This window comes from Hemiscyllium ocellatum, chromosome 17 (assembly GCF_020745735.1).
Source record: "Hemiscyllium ocellatum isolate sHemOce1 chromosome 17, sHemOce1.pat.X.cur, whole genome shotgun sequence".
Classification (NCBI taxonomy): domain Eukaryota; kingdom Metazoa; phylum Chordata; class Chondrichthyes; order Orectolobiformes; family Hemiscylliidae; genus Hemiscyllium; species Hemiscyllium ocellatum.
In genome coordinates, this window is record NC_083417.1 from 57,438,325 (window position 1) to 57,456,889 (window position 18,565).

Consider the following 18,565-nt stretch of genomic DNA (forward strand, 5'->3'; position numbering starts at 1 on the left):
CACACCTCCTCCCTCACTTCCCTCCAAGGCCCCAAGGGATCCTTCCATATCCGCCACAAGTTCACCTGTACCTCCACACACATCATCTATTGCATCCGCTGCACCCGATGTGGGGAGACGGGCCGCTTACTTGCGGAACGCTTCAGAGAACACCTCAGGGACGCCCGGACCAACCAACCCAACCACCCCGTGGCTCAACACTTTAACTCTCCCTCCCACTCCACCGAGGACATGCTGGTCCTTGGACTCCTCCACCGGCAGAACATAACAACACGATGGCTGGAGGAGGAGCGCCTCATCTTCCGCCTGGGAACCCTCCAACCACAAGGGATGAACTCAGATTTCTCCAGTTTCCTCATTTCCCCTCCCCCCACCTTGTCTCAGTCGGTTCCCTCAACTCAGCACCGCCCTCCTAACCTGCAATCTTCTTCCTGACCTCTCCGCCCCCACCCCACTCCGGCCTATCACCCTCACCTTGACCTCCTTCCACCTATCACATCTCCATCGCCCCTCCCCCAAGTCCCTCCTCCCTACCTTTTATCTTAGCCTGCTTGGCACACTCTCCTCATTCCTGATGAAGGGCTTATGCCCAAAACGTTGAATTTCCTGTTCCTTGGATGCTGCCTAACCTGTGCCAACTTGTTCAGACATCAGGCCATCAAACTGAGTGTAAAGGCTATCGGTGCTGATGTATTGGCACACAGACAGGCTGCTTGGGGAGTGGAGAGGAATGGATGTCTTACAGTACATCACACCAAAAATCTAAAACCGACAGCATGCGCCATGTTTATTCAAGCCAATAGCCACGGCGGACAAAGAATGGGGTCCAGTCTTCAGTCCACTCAACCAGGGCACGCTGTGGGTGAGGAGTCCTAGAAACATCAGTCATAGGCACTGCCCACGCACAGTCCAGGGGCTTGGTCTCTCACTCAGGTCAGGTAATGTTAAGGGATCTGTGCGACTGTATTCTGGAGCGGGCATCCAGCAGTCAGTCCCGAGGGCCATCAGTATCGGTCGAGGGGGGGAACCACATACCATCAGTCAGGGAGCTGCAAGGACAGTGGTGAAGGCTGCAGTCTGTCATATCCAGGGGCTGCTCATCCACAGGGTTGAGTAAATACACAGGCTGGGGTCTGTGCGTTGGTCATGGAGGAAGGTGCGACAGGAGTCCAGAAAGGATAGCAGGATAATCGCTGCCAAAGCTGGGTGGGAGGGATAAGGCTGGAAGAATGCCGAGGAATGTCTCAAGGTAGGGACATGGTTTTGGGTGGATGAACTCAATGTGTATCCAGGGTATGCAGAACAGAACAGAGGGCATGGTGGAACATGTCAGGGGATGTGGTTATTGGCAGGGACCATCAACAGCATAATGGTTAGGATGGGCATCATTAAAGTGAACTGTTGTGTTCGGTAGAGGGGGCATTGAAAACAGAGGCAATGCTCAATCAGTTTGTGGTCCCCCTGGGGAGGGGTTTGGGTGGAAATGGGATGTCGGGATGTGTAAGGTGACAGCGGACATGGATTCCCCCTCCCCCCCCCCCACCCCAGGATGGCAGGGTGAGGGGGATGGGGTAACTTGGTGAGCAGATGGGGACTGGTGCTGATGGTGCTCACAATGAGCTGTGTTCCCTGCTATCACTTGCCATTCCCTAGATGCAAAATGCAACTGGAGAACTGGTGGATGGAGTCAGTGTCATTTTCAGGGTGAATGTACAGGATTCCCATCTGCTAGGCTTTAGGCAGTTGAAAGGGCAAATACATAAAGCATGCAAACGCAAACTCCAGCTCCACTGTGTTCGCAATAATCTACTTGCCCATTTGCAATGCAGGCAGAGTGAAGGTGCTTCTGTGATCCAAGGTGGATTGCAGTGTGCCGATGGTACTTGCAAATCTAACATTGTTGTCTCCGCAATGAGAAAGTTGGCAGCAATGGCTTAAAAAGAGGCAAACGCTGACCAAAGGTGACCATCAGTTGTGAAACTTCCAAGGCTACTTGGGAGGAGGGGAATATTGCTTCATCATATGACACCTAATTGTGACAATGGACTTGACTGAATTCAATGAACAGTTGAATGATTAATTCAGATCTGGCATGGAAAGGGTACAGCAGACATTCCCTTTCTGGTTTAATGCATTGCTCACTTGGGCAGTGCCAATGCAGCACCTTCACCAAGTTGGTACACAAGTTGTGACCAGGGCCATAGTGAAGTAGACGATGGGGGTCTGGAAGATGTGGTTCTGACTGGTCTGAGGCCCTGTCCAGTATAGTCCAGACACAGCATGCTGCACCATCCTGGTGGCCCTCAGAACTGACTGCTGGAAGCCCGCCCCAGAATGTAGTCACACAAATCCATTAGCATCACCCGACTTGAGTGAGAGGGCAAATGCTTGGGACCAAGCCTCTGGACTGTGCATGGGCAGTGCCCATGACTGATGTTTCTGGTGCCCCAACCCACAGATGCTGCACCATCCTGGCGTGCTATGCTGTACACAATTGGAGGAGGCAGTGAGGAACTGGGGGAGTGGGAGCAATCTTCCCAAGGAGGGGGACAAAGGGTAGTAGGGAGGGGGAACTCTCCTTGTCCATAATAGAGTTGTACTACATCAGGTGCTACAGAGCAGACAGGACCTAATGGACGACCTGTTCCAGTCGATGAGAGCTGGGTGCGATGCAGTTAAACAGACATTGATCTTCATTCCAGTGTTTGGTTTGCAATGTCAGGGTGAACTACAGTCTCTATTCATTATATCGCATTCACATCTGCTGACTGCAAATAAAAGCCCATTCTTTGGGAATGTCTAATTGCTTGCCTGTTCCCCACCTGGATAATAACAAGCTGTGGGTTACAGCAGACACTAGGGACAGAGTGGAGGCTGTTTAGACAGGATGTAGCTAAGGTCAAGGCAAACTGTGTGTCCTGTGGTTAAACAGGGACTAGGGGGAGGGAATGGGTTTTGGATGTGCCTTGAGAAACATTGCTTTGTGGCTGCTGTGTCATAATGTTGCCAGTGAGGGGCAGCACTGGATTGTCAACGCTTGTCTGGGAGGCACAGATGTGAGGGATGTCGGTCTCTGGTGGATATCTGTGAGTGGCGAGATGTTCTGGGATGGCACATGATAAAATGGGGCTAGAATCAGTAATAGGGTTGGGGGACGAGTCAGGGTGGGGTACTCTTCAGAAGGTTCGGTCTGGGCTTGTTAGGCCAAAATGGCCTGTTTCCACACTGTCGGAATTCTATTCAGCACTGTGATTCTGTGACTTGGGATAAAATGTACTGAGATAGTCCAAATTGCAACAGCAGAGATACACAGAACAAAATAACTTACATTGACACTTCAAAGAGAGTTCCTGAAATCCTCTGTGTGTAATATAGGGACTGGTGTGTAATATATAACTAACTCACCCAGCATCACATACTACATTACTACATTACATACACATTTACTACATTAGTCAAAAGTTAAAACACTCTCATTGATGTTTAAAGGTGAATATGCTAGGATTGCAAAGTATTTATTCTAGACTTCCACATAAAATTCAGTCCTTTGTAATCAGTTTGGTGTGACAGTGTAATATGTATTAAACATTCCCTTGTTTAAATTCAAGCTCTTTCCATTAAAAAGAGTGTTAGCACAGATAACACAGCCATTGAGAGCCTGAGGCTTCATCATAGACAGGAAATTGACAAGCCTTGTCCTATTTCCTCTTGCTGTCAAATGATGTGTGACATTGGCAGAGAAAAGGGAACATGAGGGAAAGGTTGTTGGTGATCAGCACGTCAATATCACTGATGACTGGGAGCAAAGTCTGAAGCAATCGTGCTGCAATCACCTCACTTCTTCGGGTATCTAATTAGCAGAAGACTGCATCTTATATTGTTTGTATGCACACATCACTCAGAACCTGTGACAAGGGCAAACTGTAATTTGAATGGGTTCAGCAAAGCTACCAGTCAGTCAGGTCTTTTGCCTCTGTCAGCACACAAGCATTCGCCAGCTAGTGCTGCACATTGTAGGTCTTTCAACACAGGAGATGCCAGCAATGATTTATTTACTGCAAAGTTGTGATTTTATTTTTATTCCCACAATAAAAAAAACCCTGAACTATAAAGAAGAGGGTTCAAAGACCCACTGGATGTAAAAGTAGACTTTACCAAATTACACATATAGATTTAATTCACAGCAATATTAATCTGGAATACTCATCGATAATGGGTCAAGATTTCCTTGTTAACCATTCTGTTCCATTTATTCTTTCATGGGATGTTAGTTTTGATGGTTGGGCTAGCTCATCTCTAAATGCCCTGGAGACGGTGATGTGAGCCAATGTTTTAGGTCCATCCAGTGTAGATATTGCCACAGAGAAAGGAGATTCCAGTATTATGACCCAGTGATGGTGAAGGAACTATCCAAGTGCAGTTCCAAGTTAAGTGGTGGTGTGGCTTGGAGGGGAACTTGTCCGTGGTACTCTTTCTGTGTATGTGCTTCCCCAGACCTCTGGATAGTAGAGGTTGTGGGTTTAGCAGGTGTTGCTGGAGGAAACTGGAGTGTTGCTGCTTCTTGGAAAAGCGCAGCAGGTCAGGCAGCATCCAAGGAACAGGAAATTCGACATTTCGGGCATAAGCCCTGAATCAGGAATTGAGGGAGGAAGAGAGCTTCTTCAAGGAAGGCATCCTTGCAAGAGGATGAGGGAGGAAGAGAGCTTCTTCAAGGAAGGCATCCTTGCAAGAGGATTCCTGATGAAGGGCTTATGCCCGAAATGTCGAATTTCCTGTTCCTTGAATGCTGCCTGACCTGCTGCGCTTTTCCAGCAACACATTTTCAGCTCTGATCTCCAGCATCTGCAGACCTCACTTTCTCCCTGTTGCTGCTTCTTGCCAGGATAAAAGCTGCAACCAGAGTGTGTTGGCAATGAAGGGTGTTAGCGCCAATCACGCGGCTCCTTTAAACTTGGGTATTGTTGGTGCTGCTCTCATCCAGGCAATTGGAAGCATTCCATCACATTCTTGACTTGGGCCTTGTCTGTTCTGTTCAATAGTAGCCCTGAGGGAATTCAGCAATGGTAATGCTATTGAATGTTAATGCCGGATGGTCAGATCTCTCCTGCTGGAGATGGTCATTGTCTTGGAAGTGCAGGCCACAAATGTAACGTCAGGCTGCATTTTGTCAAAAATTGATTGGTCGTTAATTTTGGGGAGTTTCATGGGGGTTTCTCTTCCTTAATTGTAAATAATTATATTTAACGGCAGAACAGGCTCAAAGGACATAGGCCCTAATCTTTCTACTAACCCTCTCTGCATGCTGCATACAGCAATATGTTTCCTGTTATATAATACCCATGAAGTATATTTTCTTATTGAAGTATAGTTTGGTTCTTTATGAAGGAAAGAGAAGAAATTGAACTGACAAAAGAACCCAACGATAAGGCAGCTCGAGCTGGACAACATTCAAGCACGGGTTGATAACAGCAAGAGTGGAATCTTCCCAGCCCATCAACAAGTGCCCAATGAAGTCAGTTAAGAAAATATGGAGAAATTGGAAAAATGAGGTTGCCTATGTCAAGAAATAAAGGTAGTTTCCATCCAAGGTTTGAACTACAAGAAGAGAATCATGTTGTTATGCAAGGAGTGACCCATTTCCATCTCACAAATATCTAATCTCACTTCATTCATATGGAGATTCCCATTCTCCCACGTGACTATATGTGGACAAATCCCAATGTGAAAGTCAGAGTGAGTACCTGGCAGTTCTAGCTCTCTGATAGCTTCTCTAGGGCTCTGTGCCATCCAACAGTCCCCAGTATCTTTGGGCACATTCCATGGATAGTAATCACTGCCTGAACATCCCCTTCCACAGAGGCAGAATCATCAGCAGCACCACATTCTCATGGCCTGTGTCTGGCTCACTGCGAATCCATTACAGTGCTGCCTAAGGAGCTCCCCCACCCCTTGCCTTGGCACTCTCCTGCCTGGCTGCTATGTGTCCAGGGTCAGGGTCCCCTCCCATGGATTGGAGCAAGGAGCACCTCAGCACTTTGGGTTTGCTCATTTAGCACTTACTCAGTCTGCACCCATTTGGGTGCTCACTGCATCTCCAACTTGTCTCGCCTTTTTTGGATTTTGCTGCATCTTTTTGATCTAGCAAGCTCTTCATACTTTGGTCTTGCCTTTTAATGTAGACACGTGGCAGCAGTGATCAGGTTGGGCACGTCATGTTATAACACCATGCTATATCAATGAACCAATTGTCAGCAACATGTGTAACAAATACACTGAAGGTGTAAATCCAAATGGCTATTCCTCTAAGTCTAAGGGGTGTAGTCCTCAGTCAAATGAAGGGTGACTGTAATCAGTCAGAGGGTACTGTCACAGTAAATCAAAGGCATCATCCACGGGCTTGAACATGGTTAGTCAGCCACTTGTGTGGTCAGCGTAAGGGTTCTACAACATTACGATCTGGGAATTGGGCATTAGTTAGTCATGAAGATCTGGTGTAACCAGTCCAGGCATCAGAGGTCACTCAATCAGGAAATCAACCAGGGGTCTGGTCACTTCACACTTGAGATTGGGCTTCTGAGTCATACAGTGGGGAAAGGACACAGATAGCCCCGAATAATGACCAGATAGGTGTTAGGGAACGGATAACACTCCAGGATTAGACAGGATTCTAACCCAGCACAGTGTTAAGAATGGGTAGCTCCATTCTTGTAGTTGTGTTATTATCACAGTCAATCAGAGAGGTAATTTAAAATAGGAACATGTTTATGATTGGGAGATTCTATTACAATTAAGTATCGCCTATGCCATCTATGTGCCCTCAGAAGCTTTTCTTCCTTGTTTCCCTCCCACTACAACTAAGCAATATTGAATTCAACAACAAGATCATAATCTCTGTCCTCCAATCAGAATGTAACAGCCCTGTGCCTCCCCAGCCCTGGATGCATGTTTTTATGACTTGTTGGCTTTGCTCTCAGTAGTACAGCCAAATTTTCATTTTCTTACTCCTAACATTTACACCAACTTTATACCTGTTGCTCCTTTACCATCATTATTAGCCCCTTTGTATTTTTCTTTGGTCACCCTCCCCTCTGTTTACAGCATAAAATAATGTTCCAGCCTGTGTCAGTTCTGAAGAGTCCTGCTGGACTTGAAACGTTATCACTTGTGCTCTCTTTAAATGTTGCCAGATCTGCTGAGGTTCTCTGGGTAATTTCTGTTTTGAATTCAAATTTTCAGCATCTGCAGTATTTTAGTTTTATTTTTCACATTAGATAGAGTCTTGTTAGGAAATGGGATCAAAAGCTAAGGGAAGGTAAGAGTCGAACACAAATATGTTAGACATGATCTCATTGAATGGCATAGTAGGTTCAAAAGTCCTGAATGCTCAGTTTCTTCCGGTTCATATGTTCTTGTTAACTTATTTTCTTAATCTGATCTTGCCCAGCATCCATCTTTTGTTTTAGAAATCAGCAAAATTTGGCCAAACACCTATACTTCAGGCTTCTTATTCTTCTTGGCAACTTTATAAACCTCTTATTTTCATTTAATACAATCATTATCTTCAGTGAGTCTAAGGAGGATCACCTTTTCCATGAATTTCTTATTCCTCAATAAAATATAATGTTTGTCATTGCTTTTCTGCTATCATAGATTCAGAAATCTGATTAAATACTAACTTGCAGTATAATGGAATTCACAAATAATGATGGTATTACTCTATCAGATAAATAGATCAGAAGAAAAAAAATCATAGTAGAGAGATAAGACTAATCATGTGAAGCGAAAGGTCCTAGGCATTATGCTAGAGAATGGTATTCAGCAGCCTATAATGCATGGATGAAAGTAAAGTGTGTTACTGTAGTGAAGACATGAAAGATACAGTGAATCAGAGTGGTATTCTGAGAATGTATGTGTAGATAGCCACAGCTCAGAGATAGGCACATCTTGCTAACTATCATAACAGCAGTGTTAGCCTATAGCTGGAATAAAGCATACCTTATTTAACTTACCCCTCATACCAATGTAACAATTAGGCTAGAGCCCTTTAGATTTAATTATGTATGCTTCTCTTCAACTTAACATACAATTCTATCAAATTATGATCACTCCTCTCCTTTCTAATTGTATGGGACAAAATGGCTGCCTGCACATGCCTTATTCTCGGCAATGTATTGTTCTTCAATTCTTCCCATGAACACATCCTCCAAACTATTGTTGCTAATTTGATGTGTCCAGTATAGCTGAAGATTTGTGTGTCTCAATATTATTGCATTGCCTTTGTTACCAGTTCCTTTCATTTCTTGGTTAATGATCATCCAATGATATCACAACTGTTAGAGGCCTACGAACCATTCCCATCAGTATTTTTCATTTTCACCCATATATTCTGCTTTCTGATATCAAAATAAAGATCGCCTTCCTCACTTTTGTTCTCATGTCGCTCTTCCTCATCTGGGTTAACGCCGTTCTCTCTTCTTTCTCATTTTGTCAGATTGACAAAATACCCTGGAATCTCAACGTCTCAACTAGACTACAAGACCTCCCTCTTCCTCCAAACGAAAGGGGTAGCCATGGGCACCCGCATGGGCTCCAGCTATACCTGTCTCTTCATCAGCTCATCTTCTGGACTTACACCGGCTCCACTCCCCAACTTTTCCTCCGCTACATTGATGACTGCATCGGCGCCACCTCATGCTCCCACGAGGAGGTTGAACAGTTCATCAACTTTACCAACACATTCCACCCTGACCTTAAATTCGCCTGGATGATCTCTGACACTTCCGTCCCCTTCCTGGACCTCTCCATCTCCATCAATGATGACCGACTCAACACTGACTTTTTTTTTTACAAACCCACAGACTCCCACAGCTACCTGGATTACACTTCCTCCCACCCTACCTCCTGCAAAAATGCTATTCCTCCATCTCCACCATATCTGCTTCCAGGAGGACCAGTTCCATCACAGAACACACCAGATGGCCTCCTTCTTTAAAGACTGTAATTTCACCTCCCATGTGGTCGAAGATACCCTCCAACACATCTCATCCACGTCCCACACCTTTGCCCTCAAAACCTATCCCTCCAATCGCAACAAGGATAGAAACCCCCGGTCCTCACCTTCCACCCCACCAACCTCCACATAAAACACATCATCCGCTGACCTTTCCACCACCTCCAATTGACCCCCACCACCAGGGATATATTTCCCTCCCCACCTCATCCACTTTACACAAAGACTGTTTCCTCTGTGACTACCTGGCCAGGTCCATGTCCCCACCCCACCACCCCCAACAACCTCACCCTCCCCTCCCAGCACCTTCCCCTGCCACAGCACGAATTGCAAAACCTGCGCCCACACCTCCTCCCTCATCATCATCCAAGGCTCCAAAGAAGCCTTCCGCATCCAAAGTTTCACCTGCAATCCCACCAATTTCATTTATTGTATCCGTTGCTCCCAATGCGGTCTGCTTTACATTGGGGAGACTGGATGCTTTCTCGCGGAGGTTTTAGGGAACATCTCTGGGACACCCGCACCAATCAACCCTACCACCCGGTGGCCCAACATTTCAACTCCCCCTTCCACTCTGCCAAGGAGATGCAGGTCCTAGGCCTCCTCCACCGTAACTTTCTTGCCACCAGAGGCCTGGAGGAAGAACACCTCATCTTTCACCTTGGGACTCTTCAAGCCCATGACATCAATGTGGACTTCACCGGTTTCCTCATTTCTCCTCCCCCTACCTTATTCCAGTTCCAACATTCCAGCTCAGTACCATCCTCCTGAACTGTCCCACCTGTCAATCTTCCTTCCCACCTATCACCTCCACTCTCCTCTCTGACCTATCACCTTCACCCCTACCTCCATCTACCTATTGTACTCTTAGCTACCTTCTCCCCAGCCCCACCCCCCTCCCATTTATCTATCCACCCCCAAGGCTTCCAGCCTCATTCCTGATGAAGGGCTCTGGCCTGAAACATCTATTTTTCTTCTTCTCCTTGACGCTGCCTGACCTGCTGTGCTTTTCCAGCACCACTCTAATCTTGACTCTAATCTCCAGCAGTACCCACTTCTGCCTAGACCACCAGGCAACCAGGTCTCTGCTGTTACAATTATATCAAACATTTCTTTATTTATGCCAATCCATTTAGCTACCTTGTTATTTATGCATTCAAACAAAGCACATTTAATTGAATTGTTAAACTATTTCGCCTTGAATTGTCCCTATTCACTAACACATTATTAAATTTTAAAATCTGTGTTCCTTGCTGTCACACACTATTCAAATAGTGACACAGCGCTATGCTTTGAATTACCTTCTGACATTAATTTCCCCTCACCTGATCTCCCTCTCTCTCCCAAAATCCATTTTTAATTGAAAGCTCTATCCCGAGTCATACCATGATATTTCATTTACCAGGACACTGGTCCCAATCTATTTGAAGTCAAGTCCACCCCAAGAGATCAGTTCTGTCTTTCTCTAGTACTGGTTCTAGTGATCCATGAATTGAAAGCTCAGTCTCCCAGTAAACTGCTCAAGTAACATACTGAATACTCTCATCTGTTTTCCTCATATCCATTTATCACATGGATCAGGCAGTAATCTGAAGATTTAGACCATAAGACATAGGAGTGGAAGTAAGGCCATTCGGCCCATCGAGTCCACTCCGCCAGATTTTTAGTTTTCACTTTGTTTATTAATTTTGACCTGGGATCTTCAGATTCTCTCATCACAATACTATTCCTTATTCTACCTATGTCATTCAGTCCTACGTGAAACATGATACAACTGCATCCAATGAGTCACAATGCAAGCTCTTTTCTGGACAGGAAGGGAACATTGTATCCCAGCACCAGGCAGACAACGTGGGAACTCCTAATCAAAGTGGTATTGAATATTCTTACTCCCCTTATGATGCCAGCTTCTATTTTTGTCCAACTTGAGTAACCTTGTACACTATGCTGCCAAACTGACCAACTTCATCATCAGTTCTCATCCACACTGCGAGTAAGTATCTCAAAGTTGTTGGACAACGTCAAAGGTTGGAGTTCCACCATCAATGAATTCCCAGCTTCCATTATTTACCTCAGTCACATTTTCTATTTCTGGCCACTCACCAAACGTACACCAATAATTAACCTACAAGGCTTGACAGCCTCTTAATTTGAAGTGCCCAAATTGCGCTTTCATTCTCTGGTATGTAACAAGGACTGCAACTTGGATGTGGTTGTATGGAATGCCATCAATATTGAAAGAAATAAAAGGAGTTGTGACAGCAAGACAGTGAGAAAAATGGGTGTGTGAAAGATGTGGAAGGGTGGAATAGAGAGGAAGAGACAGAAGAAAGTGAGAATGATGCATTCACTTTAATTGCATTACCCTTGTACCTTCTGGCTACCATTCAGAAAACCTAATGTCAGCTTTCTCGAGAACAACACCTGGTAGCAATGGCTATGTTATTGAGAGGCTTTAGGGAATCCACCAGAGTACTCAGGAGATGGAAAACATTTTGATAGTAAAAATATAACATGATCTGTTATGTACATTCTCTCCTGCACTGCTAACAGCACTCAAAATGCTTGTTCGAATAGCAACAACTTGCAAAAGGTTATTTGCACTTGGTTCAAGTGTGAAGTAGTTTTCAGAAAAGATTTCCAGAGAACCTGGATTCCAACCTCCTTAGCTGCCACCCCAGCCTCAGTCAGGAACCTTGTAATCTTGGCATTGTCTTTTCTCCCAAAGTTTGTTTAGCCTCCACATCCTCTGACTTAAAACAGCTTCGACCTCGATAAAAATTTCCCTCTCCCCGAAACAACTCTCTTCTTTAATATCCTGCTATACGTTATTATTGTTTTAGGGCTAAATTCTCCAATGTGCTGCTATGTGCCTCTCTCCAAAGCCTAAGCTGAGGCTGTTGCACGAGGAATTTGTACTGCTGCTCAACACGGTGCCTGAGCTCTGGTCTCCACTGTGCACCGCTGCCACTATCCTCTTTCGGGACCAGGATCTATGGGAGCTGATTAATCTGATGTAGTAGAGGAAAATTACTTGATGGACGAACAGCCCAAACCTAAGCAGGATGCAGTCTATTGCACATTAGTAGCTATCTATGAGTTACACTGAAGTGACAACAATTGTCACAGTGGCTATGCAGCAGACTCAGATGGTAGATCTTTATCGCTTGAGATTCTAACCTGCTCTTTCCTCCAAACCATAAATTCTCATTTTGGACAGTGTTCAAGGCACTCATTAATATGAATGTTTTCAGACCCCTAAACCTTTAATCACCAGGTCAAACATCCTATAGCCACATGTTTGCTTTGCTCCATAAGACCATTAAACATAGAAGCAGAAAGAAACCATTTAAAGATTTCTCCACCATTCAATTATATCATGACTGATCAGATAACCTGGAATGCCCTACCTTTTCCACATAACCCTTGATTCCCTTACTGATGAAAAATCTGTGTATCTGAGCCTTGAATATTCTTAGTCACCCAACAGCCCTCTGAAGTAAAGAATTCCACAGATTCATTACTCTCAAAAGAAATTCCTCCTCATCTCGGTCTTAAATGGGTGACTCCTTATTCGAGATTATGCCGTCCGGTCCTGGACTCTCTCACAAGATTAGATTAGATTAGATTCCCTACAGACCCTTCGGCCCAACAAGTCCACACTAGCCCTCCGAACAGTAACCCACCCACACCCATTTCCTTCTGACTAATGCACCTAACACCATGGGCAATTTAGCATGGCCAATTCACCTGACCTGCACATCTTTAGACTGTGGAAGGAAACCGGAGCACCCGGAGGAAACCCACGCAGACACAGGGAGAAGGTGCAAACTCCACACAGAGGAAACAGTCTCTCCACATCTACCCTCCCAAGCCCCCTAAAAATTTGGATTGCTTCAATAAGTTGTCCTCACATTCCTCTCAAATTCAATGAGTACAGGCCAACCTACTCAACGTCTTCATAAGACCCAGAATGAACCTTGTTAATCTTTTCTAGATTGCCACCAATGCCAGTACTGTATATCTTTTTTTAGATAAGGGGGACTAGAGTATTCCAGCTGTGGGCTGAATATAGTTTTAACAAGACATTCCTACTTTTATGGGCAGAAGTGAGTACTGCAGATGCTGGAGATTAGAGTCAAGATTAGAGTGATGCTGAAAAAGCACAGCAGGTCAGGCAGCATCTGCGGACCAGGAAAATCGACATTTTGGGCAAAAGCTCATCATTTCCTGATGAAGGGCTTTTGCCCGAAATGTCGATTTTCCTGGTCCTCAGATGCTGTCTGACCTGCTGTGCTTTTCCAGTACCATTCTAATCTCTTCTCCTGACTTTTATACTCCATTCCCTTTGAGATAAAAAATTCCACAATCCCATTACATTAGGTTGTCCAACCTCCAGGAACTTCTCCCAGACCTCAATCAACATTTTCAAATCTCTTTGTCTCCTCCGCCATGTCTATCTTCATTGTCTCCTCGTACCTTACCTGCCTTCATTCCCAGTATTTATGCTGTCAGCTCAATCTCTCCACACCACGGTGACTGTTCAGTGACCATGGTCTCTGGAATACTCCCCCTCCCCCACCATCTCACCTTCCTCCCCGCTGTCGCACACATCCCTCCCACAACCAACCACTGCGCTCTTTTAAACTAGCCTCTCCATTTCTCTCACTTATTTCCTTATTTAGTCATAGAGTCATACAGCATGGAAACAGACCCTTTAGCGCAACTTGACAACTCCAAAGAAATTTCTCAAATTAAACTCATCCCACGTACCTGCATTTGGCCCATATCCCTCTAAACCTTTCCTTTTCACGTCTGACAAATTTTTGACAAGATGTGCTAGTCAGGTGGATTGAGTTGCCCATAGTGTCTGGGGATATGTAGGTTAGGTGGATTGGCCATGAGAAATGCAGCATTACAGGGATAGGGTAGGAGAGTGGCTCTGGGTAGGATGCTGTTCGGAGGGTTGGGGAGCACTTGATGGGCTGAGTGGCCTGCTTCCACACTGTAGGGATTCTGTAACATATTTGACAAATAAATCTACAAATGAGGAACACCACATAAATGCAAGCTGAATAAACATCCTATCATGTTAGTAAGTATTAGAAGGAACTTCAATACTTTCATAACACTTCTTAATTAAGTTCAGGGTTGACTCCAGCCGGAGACTAACAGTTGGAACATGGGTTGCATTTTGTCTAATTACAGAAAGTCGCACCACATGCTGCTAATATTGCATGGTAACTACTTATTATTACACATCATTGAATGTAGTTCAAAAGCTGATTTCCAAATTTGTCATCACTAAACTGGTCCATACATGTCTTGTCTGCCTTTACCCCCAGGATACCTTTACTAAAAGGTCTTCAAGAAGAAGATAATCTCCTGCTTGGTGTTGCAAATAGTTATTTGAAATCTTAGGTCAAACCGATGTTCTCTTGTTTCCAAAGTTTAATATTATTAATACTTTTAAATACATGCTCTGGGGTTTGGAGACTTTTCTTCCTGGGGTCATTGGTTTCCAATCCCAGGGTGGAATCTTGAGTTGCTCCCAGGAGCAAGGAGATGATGGCTCAGGGAACAACTGCTCAAGGGCCCAAAGACAGGAAGAAAGCTCACAATGAAACTCTCGGAACCTACCAGCTTCCTCATTGTAAGCTTCAGGCAACATGTCTTGCTAACTCATTGAAAAATCATCAAAATTAAGATACTCTTCCCAGTTATGATTTTCTGTGAGCAAACAAGTCAAAGTATCAAGGAAGATATTGGAATTGCTGCCACTTTGCACTCATTAGGCAGCCTTCATTGATGGCATGCCATGATTGAGACCAGATGGTCATTGTCTCAGTTACCCAGGGCATTGAAGGTAGTCAAGGGACTGTAGTGGACATAGGTCAAGGAAGCTGGCCAAGGGTTTAATCTGTCTGCCCAAGGGAGGCAGCCTGACTAAGGAAGAGCCAGAATATTTAGCTGAAGATACCCACTCAAAGTGGCAACGATGCTCTGGGCTGGCAGAAATATTTGGGTGCCATTTTAGTGCCAGGACCTGAAGACAACGGCAATGGTATTGACTTCCTGCTCACCATAAGGTTCACATGCAACGAGCTGAGAACCATGAAATTGCGGAATAGTCACAGCGTGGAAGGAAGCCATTTGACCAATTGTTCCTGCACTGGTAATGGTGCACAAAAAGCCATTTGCTTCCACACCCGCTGCCAGACTTCAACTGTACAATTCCAGCCCTGGTCACACCTATTGTCTTCAACCACTCAAAGTGACCGACTCTTGCTGGCATTGGGGTCTACGAGATTCTGTGTGTGTAAAACAACTGAGCCGCTGAGGAGAGGGAAAGATCAGGATGGCAAGAAAATTCAATCTTGTCCTTACATGTACACATACACCTTCGATCAGAAAGGCCCTCAGCAGTATGAGCCAGAGCGAATCATTTCCTCCCTAACCCAGGAACAATCCGAGCAATATCCACAAGCTCAGGTGGAAATGCGGAATGTGGATTAACTCTGGTGAATTTCAATCCCAACACTGTTGGATTACCTTCCTGTCGACATGCAGAGGTTTTGCTTGATGAAAAGTGAAGGAGATTTCAGAAGTGCTGATATGAGAGATGGTGGGAGAGAAACTCGGAGAATGGGATGGATTCCTAAAAGAGGGCAGGGGCTCAAGACTGGAACAAGGAGTACTCCATAAATCCCAGTAAAGGAAAAGGCATAACTAGGACACATGTATACACCCACGGTTACATCTTTTATTTGTGGAGGAAATGAGATAAGTTAAAGGAAAAAATCAAAGGATAAGTAGACCAGATGGAAGATAGTGGTGGATGGGATAGTGCCATTTTAACACTGTGTGCTCTTTGTTACACTGCGCTGGCTGACAGTTTGGAATGGTCACTTAGAAGAGCTTTCAGCTCATGGGCTGCTACTGCTGAAGCCCCTTACAAACAGTGACACAGCAACTAAGATGCGAGAATCAAATTCATCAAGACAGTGTCTTGGACATTTCAGAAAGAACCGTAGGAAATAAGGGGACATTATTCTTTATTAGTCATTTATAACAATGACTAGAGACTGCATCCAATAGCTGGCAGAGCTCACTGGGAGATGGGGAGTGGTGCTCCAATTGCACATTTTACTCAGTTCACGTGTGTACTTTGTCATACCTTTAGTGTCTCGATGTGCAGTTAGGAAACACTAATGATACACAGGCCTTTTTTTGGGATGGTATGCACCTAATAAAGAGGCATAATTTTCCAACAACCTTTCATGTGTTTATCTTAGGCTTAAGAGGAGGACAAACAAATGACAATGTAGTAATTTACAGTATTTAAAAATATGTGCTATTTAGGGAAACTTGCTATTTCATATTCACATGTTAGTGCAAGGCAGCTTCCAGAGCTAAAAGTGCGATATGTACAATGAAGGCTTAGCATTTACAATAGAAGGAAGAGGAACATACACTATACATTTAAAGTAAGAGTCACATTTCTTGTACAAGTAATAAAACAGACCTGTGAAAATTAATCTGCGAACACTAGATTTCTTTTAATATAAAGGTGACAATGAAGGAAGTACACTATTATGTACACACTTCAGTTAACCAGGGCAGATGTCTACAGTATGCTGTCATAGAATGTACACAAGGAAATTCCCCGAACACAGCGTCTTCATCAACTAATGAGTTCTCAAGATATCAGTGAATTAATCTGGAACTTTGAAGATGGGATACTGGGTCTGTGCCTAAAAGGGTACAATCACCACATGACTACCCATTTATGGTACAGCAATGAAGGATTTCACAAGTTAGATGTTATAAAGAATGGAGAATCACTTTTGAACCTTCTTCCAACCCAGAAAGCAGCACCAAATTGTATTTCGCTGTATACCCGTTATTCAGTTATGAGAATTAAAGGGCTATTTTTCCCAATTTTGCACTTCAGGTGGGGAACTGAGTCTATGCATCATTAACAGTGAGAGCCCCACCCACTTAAACAGACAGACAGTCAGTCAGGAAGTCAGTGGCTTCCAATATACATTCATGACAGACAGAGCTCCCCCACTCGGAGTGCAGTCAGAAACCAACCTTAAATATCCTTCCTTTCTAATGTCGTACCCCTGGTCTGTAAAAGATGATACATATTTACAACGTGTGTGTGGAGACACACACAAACTATATAATTTTTCTTCTTTAAAAAAATACTAAATTACATGACAACAATTGAATTGTCCAAAGGAGAGGAGGTTTTCCTTAGAGTTCGGTTTGATCTTAAAGGAAAGGGCTTTCTCACAGAGTGGGATTTGCAGAATCCGATCCCTAATGTTTATGTTTTTTGACCGAGTAGGATCAAATTTATTCACAGTGTCTGCACTGCTGTCAACGCTGGCACTGTCATTTGTCAACCCACTGTTCTCAGCCATCTGGTCAATCAGATGCTTTGGACTTTCCACACTTGGGCCCTCGCATTTCGGTAGCGCCTGCAGTTTTTCCTTCGTTAAGTCAGTGCCAGACACCACGGGCTCCGTGACTCTGGAGTCTAAGCTGGCTGGGCATTGCTGGGAGTGCGGGCAAGGGTGGGCCTTCTGAACACTGATGTCGCTAATGTCTACCGGAGCTCTGACGGCTCCTTTGCTGGTGCTATTGTTGTTGCTCTCGTTCATGAGGTTGATCGGCCGATTCCCAAAGTAACTGGAAAGCGGCTCACTTTTCCCAGCCCACCTGCTGCAGCAGAGTGGCCCCACTGACCCTGGCACTTCGACAGAGGAGCTCATCACCCCGCTCTCCCGCTGGCAGTTCCACATCTCATGGAGCAGTTTGTTACCATCCACCTCGGTGTCTTTGCTGGGGCAGCCCAACAAGGTTTGGTGATTAGTACCAGAGCATGGAGCTGGCATGACGTTCGACAAAGGGGTGGCTTTGATCTCCATCGCTGCATTGGCTTCCTCCTCCTCCTCCTCTTCATCTTCCTCATAAATCTGTTGGAGGACAGGCACGTTCTTTGGCATGACAGAGGTTTCCAGGGACGAGCGAAGTAGAATTCTCATCGGTGATGGGGTCACAGAAACATCCTGGGCATTAGTCACAACCTTCACAAAGTCTTTAGTGTTTCCCATCTTCTCCTTCTCAGTTTCCTTCTGCTCGGCTTCCAGTTGTTTGCTGGGGACTTTGGTTGGAGTAGAGTGCTTTATTGAAAAACCATTGTGCATTTCGGGCAAGGGGCCTCTGTCAGTAGCATCCACAAAGCTGTTTGCTGGCGCCGACAGCGATGGTCTGAAACAGAAAGTGCACACGTTTGAGGTGCTTTACAAAGACCCGCAATAAACCAAGTCATATATCCACTAACATGTGCATGACCTGAATTCTCTCTGTTTGAATTGCAATTCACAATTCAATAAAACTCTGAGGATGTTTGAGTTAGAAAATGAAAACTTTTGCATTTTAGATACAATCAGTGAGAATTGCACTGGGGCTTTTTTCCAGCCTTACTGGGCGCACAGTACACCATCCTACCCTTGAACAAACCCTAAAAATCAGATAAATGCC

The 18,565-nt window shown here is 44.8% G+C and overlaps 1 protein-coding gene across 1 annotated transcript in view; it reads right to left on the reverse strand.

Moving 5' to 3' along the window:
• Positions 1–16,544: 16,544 nt before the first annotated feature.
• Positions 16,545–18,565, reverse strand: part of snrkb (SNF related kinase b) — a 122,584-nt gene continuing 120,563 nt past the window's right edge. Inside the window, exon 6 of the mRNA XM_060838196.1 lies at positions 16,545–18,292. Coding sequence (XP_060694179.1) covers positions 17,224–18,292 — 1,069 coding nt within the window. The 3' untranslated portion in view covers positions 16,545–17,223. The remainder of the gene's footprint in view (positions 18,293–18,565) is intronic.